This window comes from Pangasianodon hypophthalmus, chromosome 26 (genome assembly GCF_027358585.1).
Source record: "Pangasianodon hypophthalmus isolate fPanHyp1 chromosome 26, fPanHyp1.pri, whole genome shotgun sequence".
NCBI classification, from domain to species: Eukaryota; Metazoa; Chordata; class Actinopteri; order Siluriformes; family Pangasiidae; genus Pangasianodon; species Pangasianodon hypophthalmus.
This window is the reverse complement of record NC_069735.1, coordinates 18,055,743-18,067,027: the sequence shown is the minus strand read 5'-3', so window position 1 is coordinate 18,067,027 and position 11,285 is coordinate 18,055,743. Positions and strand designations below refer to the sequence as shown.

Here is an 11,285-nt window from a genome sequence, read left to right as displayed (position 1 = left end):
TTCTTGAAATACTGTATTTTTATTTCTTAAACGTTGCCCCTAAAACGCCATCATAGTGTGCATAAAATTTCCTTCCTAACGCACCAGTTGGCTTCCTTGAAAGTGGTAGTCTTCACTTTTATGTTGATATTTTAGGCTATTTTTGGATCTTAAATTTGGTGGAATAATTCTTTAAAGCTTCATTGCATAATTAAGAGATCTTAGCTTCCAGAAAAAAAGGGTTCTGCCTGGATTGACAGATGAACACTGAAGAAACATGGAAGAGTGCTATATTTGCTGCTGATGGCTCCTTGTAAATTCCCTCACCGGATAACTGAATACTTGCACTGCTGCACTGTTATATGGCATTTAAGGTCATTGTGTTGAAAAGATGTAAGCAGATGCAGGAGTGAGCTGAAATTCACAATGTTGGATTATTATAGCGTTACAGCAATAATCATTCCAGTCGATTAATGGCTAACGTCAGTCTGAGACATGAAGACATGCCTCAGAATTCCTTCCTGTACCGCCACCCTGGTGGTGGAAATAAATTTCCCTGTGTGTCTTCAAACACTGAGTAAAGACCCACTGCAGGAAGAGAAGCTTTAGGTCTTACCCACTGGTGTGTGAGCACTGACTGATGCTGCGAGTGGTTTAGATTGTTGGTATCTTTGGGCTCGGCTTTCTCTGCATATCAGCGTAAACTACAGAGCTTCTGTAAGTCAGTCTGAATAAAAACTTGTGCTAAATGTGTAAATGTGTCAGCTTTAGATACCTTCCACTTCCAGCTGCAGATCTGACCTGTGTTCATTCATCTTATGTGTGTGTGTGTGTGGGTGTGTGTGTGTTATATGTTTTTTAGAATAACGCTTTTATGCTATGCATGTAATCACGAGCAATCGTCTCTCATTACACACAACCACAGTGATCATTAACAAACTAAAATTACACATAAACCACCAGGCTGTCTGCAGACTTAACCACACACACACACACACACACACACACACACACACATACACACATATGAACGCTATATGGCTGAAAGTGTGTGTATACCTAAACATCTACAGTGTATGTGCTTGCTATGTGCATTACTTTGTGTGAAGTCTTTTATCAGTGTACAGTACAGAACAGTTACTGCTCTTAAATATAATGTACATAAAGAATAAAACTGTGTGTGTGGTGCTGTTACAGTAAAATAATCAGTGATGTGGATGTTACAGTTACCACCCCGACGTTGCTTATTTTCCTATAGCACATGCTCCAAGTGTTTTAATGCTTTTATACCACATACATTTGCCAAAGATTACAATTTTTTATTTAAGAACATACAACAAACTTTTTACCCATTTATAGGTACATTTAATTTACTGTCATCACTTACGTTATAGCAGCTATAAACAGTCATTCTCTCACCAGCCTCTCTTTATTCTCTCTCTTGAGCGCTGACACTGGAGACTCCTTCCATAAATGATAAATAAACATCTCTTTACAGAAAACGTCACCATATTAACAATTTTTAATCTGTTTACGCTGCGCTTCTGCTGTACAAGTCGCAGTGAATGAGCTGTTGCTATAGAAACAATAAGGTATTAGAACAAGTGCATTAATATCAAACTGCACTACAGTAAGAGAAAATTAATCAACACCTTCTGACCAATCAGGATGTTCCTTTTATTATTACTGTGTGTCTGTGTTTAAGGTGTATTTTGTCCTTTATTAATTCTCTCTCTCTCTCTCTCTCTCTCTCTCTCTGTTGGATTAAAGCTGTGTTTATTTTCAGCCAAGGCAGCTTACAGGGACAGCTTATCACTGAGAGAGATCACACACACACACAGTCTGGGTGATGCTGAACTCTGTCCTCTGCCTTGATTGAACCAACTTCTTGTTGATCATCAAGCTGGACAGCACTGTTGTGTGTGTGTTGGTGTGTTTCTGTGAGTGTTTAAACCTCAAAACAGGAAAGAGCACATTTGTCATCAAAGCATTGAGGAACGCTGGTGTCCACATCTTCACTGATCAACATATATAAAAGGTGAGAGAGAGAGAGAGAGAGAGAGAGAGAAAGATATGAGAGTGTTCTCATCTACAGGTTGCTGAAATGTCCTGGCTGTTATTTGTGTTCTCATTAGGAGCTGTAGCTGGTTCAAAGCTGCTTGTTGTGAAACAGATTAGTGTTAAGCGTGTGTTCAGCTGAGAGGAATCGTGTCTAACACACCACCTGGTTTACTGCAGGTGTGTACATCATGTAGATGTGTTAAATGAACATGAAGTCACATCAGCAGTAGGGGTGTATGATACACCAGTACAGCCAGAATAAACGCAATTACTGTGTATGATGCTCTTATAAATGCTCTTATTATTCCTCTTATAAACTTATTCTCGATGTGTGTTACCACTAAAGGAGTGTCGATGTATCTGACGGTGTACTCTGATAAGAAATAATTATACTGTTAACATTACGCTGTATCAGTGTAGATAATAACACAATATCACACTAAATGTTATTTTATGTTTAAGCCATTTATAAAGAGATATCAATGAGAAAAGTGTCGTTTTAATAAAATAAGTTTCTGAGTGATTCTTCTCAACTGCACTTTAAACAAAATTGTACCAGTGTTTGTTACCACATAATTTAATACATCATAGACAGTGCATGCTTATTTTGTCAAGCTACAAGCAAATTCTATGATACATCAAACCCCATGATACTGGCTGGATGATTATAATAGTATGAAAATGAATCGTATTGTTGCAGCTCTGATCAGTAACATAACGCTAGAAGGAAGTACCATATAGAGGTGTGCGTTGGAACTTGAGAAAAAAGTATCGGGGTGCATGGTTTTTACTTTCATGTGGTTGGATATGAAGCTCAGGGACAAAGAAAGGTAACGTTCCTTAACATTAAAGTTTATTAGGTGTTAATGTGGTTCTGTGTGGCACATTCACCCGATTTAATCATCTCCAGTAACAGCTTTATCCTGGTCAGAGTCACTGTTTGCATCAAGTCAATTAAACTCCTGGGATATTGATCTGGTCAGTTAAGTAGCAGAGCGGGTTGTTAATCAGTTTCACGTGCATTGGTGTTAATGAAATTAACAACACGTGCACTAGATGGGCAACAATGAGACGACTCCCAAAACAGGAATGGTTTTACAGGTGGAGGCCACTGACATTTTTTCCCTACTCATCTTTTCTGACTGTTTTTTACTAGTTTTGCATTTGGCTAGGGTCAGTGTCACTGCTGGTAGCATGAGGTGATACCTGGACCCTCCAGAGGTTGCACAGGAAGTCCAACTCCTCCAGGATGGCACATAAATATGCACCACTGCCAGAACGTTTGCTGTGTCTCCCAGCACAGTCTCAAGAGCATGGAGGAGATTCCAGGAGACCGGCAGTTACTCTAGGAGAGCTGGACAGGGCCATAGAAGGTCCCAAACCAACAGCAGGACCAGTATCTGCTCCTTTGTGCAAGGAGGAACAGGATGAGCCCTGCCAGAGCCCTACAAAATGACCTCCAGCAGGCCACTGGTGTAAATATCTCTAACCAAACAATCAGAAACAGACTTCATGAGGGTGGCCTGAGGGCCCGACATCTTCTAGTGGGCCCTGTGCTCACAGCCCGGCACCGTGGAGCTCGAGTGGCATTTGCCATTGAACACTAGAATTGGCAGGTCCGCCACTGGTGCCCAGTGCTTTTCACAGATGAGAGCAGGTTCACCCTGAGCACATGTGACAGACGTGAAAGGGTCTGGAGAAGCCCTGGAGAATGTTATGCTGCCTGTAACATCGTTCAGCATGACCGGTTTGTTGGTGGGTCAGTGATGGTCTGGGGAGGCATATCCATGGAGGGACGCACAGACCTCTACAGGCTAGGCAATGGCACCCTGACTGCCATTAAGTATCAGGATGAAATCCTTGGACCCATTGTCTGACCCTACGCTGGTGCAGTGGGTCCTGGGTTCCTCCTGGTGCACGACAATGCCCCGCCTCATGTGGCGAGAGTATTCAGGCAGTTCCTGGAGGATGAAGGAATTGATACCACTGAATGGCCCCTACGCTCACCTGACCTAAATCCAATAGAACACCTCTGGGACATTATGTTTCGGTCCATCTGACGCCGCCAGGTTGCACCTCAGACTGTCCAGGAGCTCAGTGATGCCCTGGTACAGATCTGGGAGGAAAAACCCCAGGACACCATCCGTCGTCTCATTAGGAGCATGCCCCGACGTTGTCAGGCATGCATACAAGCACGTGGGGGCCTTACGAACTACTGAGTACCATTTTGAGTTGCTGCAATGAAATTTGCAGGGAAATTTCAATGGACTAGCCTGCTGCATCATTTTTTCACTTTGATTTTCGGAGCGTCTTTGAATTCAGCCCTCTGTAGGTTGATCATTTTTATTTCCATCAAACAATGTGGCATCCTTTCCTTCCTAACACATTACCCAGTCAATATCAGTATAGATATCCAGCAAGATATTTTTCCTCATTGAGATCTGATGTGTTTTCAAAGTGTTCCTTTAATATTTTTGAACAGTGTATATTGGGAAACAAAATCAACTTGGTTCATCAGAAAATATCATGAACAGGTACAAACAAAAATAATAATTGTGGGATCAGGTGGGATTGGTCAGAATCTATGCGAGAGCGGGCATAAGTGGATAGAATTCCTGCAAGAGCAGGTGTGAGTGGTCAAAATACCTACAGGAGTGAACGAGAGTGGGCAGGAGTAGGAGCAGGAGAATTCTTGTGAGAGAGTGTGAGAGTGGACAGAATTCCTGTTGGAAGAGACGAGAGTGGTCTAAATTCCTGTGGGAGCGAGTGGGAGTGGTCAGAATTCTTGATAGAGTGAAATGGAATTGATGGAATTCCTGCAGGAGCGGGTGGGAGTGGCCAGAATTCCTGTGGAAGTGGGTGGGAATGGTAAGAATTCCTGCGGACGTGGGTGGAAATGGTCAGAATTCCTGCAGCAGTGGGTGTGAATGGTCAGAATTCCTGGGGAAGTGGTGGGAGTGGTTAGAATTCATGTGGCAGTGGGTGGGAATGGTAAGAATTCCTGCAGGAGTGGGTGGGAATGGTCAGAATTCCTGTGGCAGTGGGTGGGAATGGTCAGAATTCCTGAGGGATTGGGTGGGAATGGTCAGAATTCCTGTGGATGTGGGTGAAAATGGTCAGAATTTCTGTGGAAGTGGGTGGGAGTGGTTAGAATTCCTGTGAGAACAGGGGTAAGTAGTCAGACTTTATGCAAAAGCAGGAGGGAATTCTAAATGAAAAAAATTTGCTTTTTCCCATTCTCTCCTGGCAGGTACTATCATGGTGGATCTCTTCTGGGATAAAGTTCTGGTGAAAAACAATAAGGACCGTGATGAGCTGGACACAGAGCGTGAGATCATCCTGCGCCTGCAGAACCGGATCCTCATGCTGTTCTTCGGCTCGGGTGATTGTGAGAGGTGTCAGGAATTCGCTCCCATGCTCAAAGACTTCTTCAAGAAGCTGACAGATGAGTTCTACGTAGAGCGCTCGGCTCAGCTAGTCCTGCTCTACATCTCACTCGACACCTCAGAGGAGCAACAGGACAGGTTCCTGAAGGAACTTCCCAAACGCTGCCTCTTCCTGCCCTTTGAGGACCCTTACAAGAAGTACGGGTGCCTAGGGAGCCTGCTAGTGTGGAGCACATGGAGTTCTGTTTCTCTGAAAATTTCCTAAAGACATCCTAAAATTTCAAATCCTTTTAAGTGGTAGAGCGAGTGTTCAATGTTATGCTTGTTCTTCCATTTTACAATAATCTTTATCCTGTGATGCTTTTTAAAAATGAGTCCTACACATTTAAAAAATAAGTCACTAGGTGTACCAGTTGTTTGGATGTAGTCATGTGACATTTAAAAGTTCTGCAGATTCTGAAAAAAATAAAAAACTAAATCCAATCAAGTAACTTCACCCACAATTTAGCACAACTAAATCTCAACTATTACAAAAAACCCAACAACAATCGTGAAAAGTTTTTAAGCTAAAAGAATTTTTGTAAGAAGAAGATTTGTAAACCAAACTGTAAACCAAAAAGTGACAGTGGAGTGAATATTGTTTGTGTGTGTGTGGTCTTTGACAGAGACCTGGAGGTGATGTTCGAGGTGGAGGACGTTCCCACGGTGGTGGTTCTGCGTCCTGACTGCTCGGTTCTCTCTCCCAATGCCGTGATGGAGATCTCCTCTTTGGGAACACACTGCTTCCAGAACTGGCAGGAAGCAGCCGAGCTCATCGACCGCAACTTCCTGATGAACGAGGAATACGACGAGAGCAAGAGACGGAGCTTCACCGACCCCATCCGCCGCCAGAAATATAAAGTGGAGGACAAGAAGAAGAAGAAGAAAAAGGAGCAGGATGGAGAGGAGGATGATGATGATGGCGGAGGAGGAGGAGGACCTTGGGGTTAAGCATGATGGAATAAAAATCGCAGATTTTCTATTTTCTCTTAAAAACTTGGGATTAACAGCCTCAACTTGGACTCAGCTGCTGATTGGTTGTTGGACAGAGAAGTTTTCGTGCTACATTAGCATTAGTGTTCAGATATTAAGAGATAAAAATAAATAAATGAGATGAATATAATATACACTGTGTTAATGATATTGTACATTTGAAATGCTTGTAATATTGTTCAGGTGATTTACGACAAACACTTAAATAAGCAGCAAGAAGTAGAAAAAAAAAACAAAGTAACTAGATAGAGTAACACAAATACAGAAATTATTTTAAAGATAGAATAAAAACCACCCAAAAAAACCACCCACTGGTCTTTAACCTCCTTGTCTGTGTGAAAATGGTCCATTACCATTAATTAACATTAAGACAAATGTTTTATTTAGGGGTTTTAGGTGGTAATGCACTGTAATCTGTTTATTACAAAAGGATTTGATTAAATGATGTACGGTATATACAGTAACAGGAAATTACTCTCACCCAAGCTCAAGCACACACTTAAAGAAGCAATAGTTATTTTTTTAACTATTTCTTACTTGTAAAAATATTTAGAAATGATCAATTTTTTTATTCACTGTACAGACACTCCTCAGCGTCTGTTAACTCCTCCCACATCTCAGTCTCAAATCGGTAAGCTAACAGCGCAGCCGGGTAATTCTCCTGTGAGCAAACAAATCACTCTGTGCTTTGAGTCATCAGTGAAACCAGAATACACACTGGCAGTCCCTTTCCAGGACGGAGTCATCTATTAGCTCTATACAGGCAACTCTGAGCTGTTTGACTAGTGAGCTTTACATAACAAATCAAGTAGATACTCTTTTTTTTCTTTGCAAAAAACAAAAGCATGGTGACGGTACTCGTGAACATCCTCATAAATCATTAAGCCTCGAATTTTACATGTTTATAGAGTTATAACTTGAGTTTCAAGCAGCTGAATGGCCTAGTATTTAGCTAGTCATGCTAACATACTAATAAATCATTATTAGGATAATCATTAAAAGGATACTTTGTGTCTTTATAGTGTTATAGCTCGACGTTCAAGCAGATGCTAACATTAGTTAGCATGCTAACCACCATAGGTTCTTGGATGGAGTTTTGTGTTCATGTACAGGAACAGCTTAAAGGAGGAAGTAGCTAAGTAAAAGTGAAAGCTAGTTTAGGTATCAGATCTAATGTTTGTGGGTTTAAAGCCGGATATTTGTTATTATTGGTTTAAATAAACTGGATATTTGTTGGAGTTTTGAGGTAAGCAGTCTGCAGTGATGATGTTACTCACATGAACTTTTACAAAGTTTTTAGAGTAGTGTAGTTTTTAGAGAGATAAGTCTGAACTACTGAGTGTTCTCTATCAGAGAGATTTTCAGTTCAGGATCCTCTGATTTCCCCTGAGACCCTGATGAACTTTTCTTTCTTCTTACACTGTAATGTTCAGCTTGATATCATTCTAGCACTAGCAAGCAGTGAGACCTTTTTCTCTCTAACTTCCTCAGGTTTAAAAGGTATACATGTTATGGCATAATACTTGATTTGCAGCATTCCTATTTAGTGTGCTAGTGTCAGTTTACAGCTTAATGAGGAAGAAGCTAAATAAAAGTGAAAGCTAGGTTTGATATCAGTGTGTATGTGTGTGTGTGTGTGCAGGTTAGGTTATTATTGTGCTGATAATTTGACAACCATCATGTCTGTTTTTTTAAATAATTAAAATAAATATGTAACATGTAACTAATAAACACTAAGCGTGGTGCTGTTCTAGGAAAATAATCAACAGCGAGTGAGTGAAGCTGAGTTACCACCTGAAGTTGATTATTTTCCTAGAACAGCACATCCACAACTGTTTTATTCCTCTTACAGCACAGCAACTTGGACAATGATTGCCATTTTTAGTTATTAATGAATGACATCATATTTTTATCCATTTATAGTGACATTTAATGTTGTGGAATGTTCACAAAACAAGTTAGTTCCTGTTCTCACTTACGTCATAGCAGCTACAGTGGATACAGTCTGTGGAAATAAAGTGGAAAAAGTTTACACACCCCTGTTACAATTGCAAGTTTTGAAATGAAACCAAGTTAAATCATGTCAGATTCAAATGCAAAACAAACAGAAACGTTTTAGAGAATGTAATTTGCTGTAGTATAAGAGGGATAAACATTTTGGGACATGCTATTATAAGAAAATAATTAACCTAATAATCAACAACATGTCCTGTCATGTTTTATTCCTTACATATTCACTGACCTGCATGTCCTCTCCTCCTCCAAGTGAAGAGACATGTCCTCCATCCCCAGCCTGCACCAGGACGAGCTGGTCCAGGATGACCCTGAGATCCCTAATCAGATAGGACAGAAAAAACTCGCCAGTGACCTGGAAAAGAAACTGGAGGGTAAAGGGGCAGGAGGTAAAAGTATTTTTTTTTCCTATGAGCATGGCTGATTCAGCAAATAATGTCCAAAACACCTAATATTCTGCATAAGACCATCAGATCAACGCAACTCTGATTTACATTTCCTGGTTGAACTGCAGCTAATTATCATTTTAACAATAATGACATAATATTTTATTCATTGTTTCATGTTTGACATTTATTATATTTAACAAGTGTTTAAGGTCTCTAAATGATTCTTTATTAAAAGGCAGGTGGACTTGGAGTATAAACCCCTTCCTCCAGTGCACACTGAGAAAATCTTAAGACTTTATTTTATTTTATTTTTTTTACTTAAGCATGTGAAGTTTCTCTCAGAAAGAAATGACTCAATAAGAGTGCCTTGTACATTGAGCTCAGCTACACTCAGCTACAGCCGTTTTATTCTGCTTTGATGTTGGGCTTTTCTTTTTTAATCTTTCTGGTTGTTCTGACTAATAACAGTGAGACAGGATGACCAGATTTGTATTAATATACCAACAATACTTCTAATAATGCATTACTTTTTAAAGCACCTTTTATAACATTTTATGTAAAAAGCAGCTTAAAATTCTTTACAGTCTTTATCAGAAAAATTTAAGATCTTCCTAGCAACTAATTAGGCATAATGAACAAATTTGTTTCATATGAAGCACAAAATCCATATACGTAATCATGGCATCAACAAATCATATTTAAGTAACAGGACTTACAGTGTTGGCCTGAGTAACATTCTAAAACACATTTCTTAATAAATGATAAATTATAAATATGTGTTTACAAAACTTGGTAATAAAAACCCAACAGCCACTTTTAATTACTTCTAAATAATTCTAAGTGAATTTAGGTTTTACTTCTCTCTTATAAACCTTTCTGTTTCCTGCTCTCTTGTCCAGGCCCAGTCCAGGCAGCAGAAGTGCAGGGTGCGTCTTCCTCTTCCTCTTCCTCTTCCTCTCAGGCTGGTGAGGTCTCACAGAGTGTCTCAGCTGAAGGGACAAGCACCATTCAGGCTCCTGTTCTGTCTGGAGGAAATTATCACGGCCCAGTGACCATCAACTTCACCAGCGCTCCGAAGTGAAAGTCTTCGTCTTACACATCTGGAGTGTTTTTAATTCAGGGAAAAAAAAAACCAAACAGATAATTAAGTGTCAATGTGACCTGACCAAAGATGCAAGAGAAAGGGGCAATTTTTTTTGAGTAACATTCCTTACTATTTTAGATGCATGTAGATCTGTTTTTTTTGTGCTTACATATTGTTGCTGCCTTTTATATATATATATATATATATATATATATATATATATATATATATATATATATATATATTTTGATTAATGGTATGCATTAAATAAATTATAAATTATAAATTAAATAGGCTACCTGAACAACAGCACAGCAAGTAAACTGTTAATTCTGGTGCTATGAAGGTTATGAAATAAAATACTGTAACAAATGTTAAATAAAATGACAGCTTTTATACGCAATTTATATCATGTCTTAATAAACCAGAAAAAATATTGCACATGATATTCTGGTGTATTATTGAAGGTTAAAATAATAAAAAAAATTCTACATTCTTAAAGATATCAGTTATAGCCTGTTTGGTCTATGATTCAGTCCTTTGTTGTGTGTGTGTGTGTGTTTTATTTAATAAAAGACACAAGCCAAAACAAATGGAAGTGGGAAGAATTTAACAGAGAAAAAAAAATGGATTTCAAAAAAGGACAAGAACAATTCAGGAACACAGGCTAAGTGTCGCTCTTTTTGAGCCATTTTTATTTTCTTTGTTTCCTCGCCATCCATCCAGATATTCAGTACACGTCGTATTTCTGCAGCATGTCACTGTGCCTTCTGGGTCAGAGCCCAAAATGTAAAAAAAATAAATAAATAAAAGTAATTAAATAATACCCATAATGCACAGCATGCCTGCTTCACTTCATGTAGACTGTGGGCTGAACCCAAGTTAAACATCTGTCATGTGATAAAGTCCTGTTACATCCATATACAATATAATCAGAGATTTATGTAGTTATAAAAACATATTGTACAAGAAATTACATGATTTACCTCATTCATCACATCCACCTTCTTACAGATACACAAATACACAACACAATTAGAATGTTATATCATTAGCATACACTGTCAGGAAATACAAGGCGGATTCAAGTGCGAGTTAAATATTTATTAAAGAGCTGGAGAGAGAGCTACAGACAGAGTACTGTGGGTGGACAAATGTGGGTGCAGTGGTGGCAGGTTTCCTTAGTAGCACTCGGCTGCAACGGGGAATAAACAGTCCTATGATCCAGGCTAGCAGACAGTAATCCACCGGGGTGCAGGGTACCGGGAACAGAGCAACCGCGGAAGCTGCACAGAACACAGACACGAAATCAACTGTAACGAGGAGTCAACAGAATGGGGA

At 39.5% G+C, this 11,285-nt stretch overlaps 1 protein-coding gene across 1 annotated transcript; it reads left to right on the top strand.

The window, feature by feature from the left end:
- Positions 1-1,803: 1,803 nt before the first annotated feature.
- On the top strand, positions 1,804-6,561 carry nxnl1 (nucleoredoxin like 1). The gene is made up of 3 exons (XM_026914396.3): positions 1,804-2,017; positions 5,291-5,624; positions 6,092-6,561. The coding sequence occupies exons 2-3, from the start codon at positions 5,299-5,301 to the stop codon at positions 6,414-6,416; spliced, it is 651 nt and encodes a 216-aa protein (XP_026770197.2). The 5' UTR covers positions 1,804-2,017; positions 5,291-5,298; the 3' UTR covers positions 6,417-6,561.
- The last annotated feature ends 4,724 nt before the right edge of the window (positions 6,562-11,285 follow it).

Excerpts from the sequence above, each read along its gene's own strand:
- nxnl1 (XM_026914396.3), top strand. The coding sequence starts at position 5,299 with ATGGTGGATCTCTTCTGGGATAAAGTTCTGGTGAAAAACAATAAGGAC. Across the intron at positions 5,625-6,091 it reads TTTGAGGACCCTTACAAGAA|AGACCTGGAGGTGATGTTCG; the intron begins GTACGGGTGCCT and ends GGTCTTTGACAG.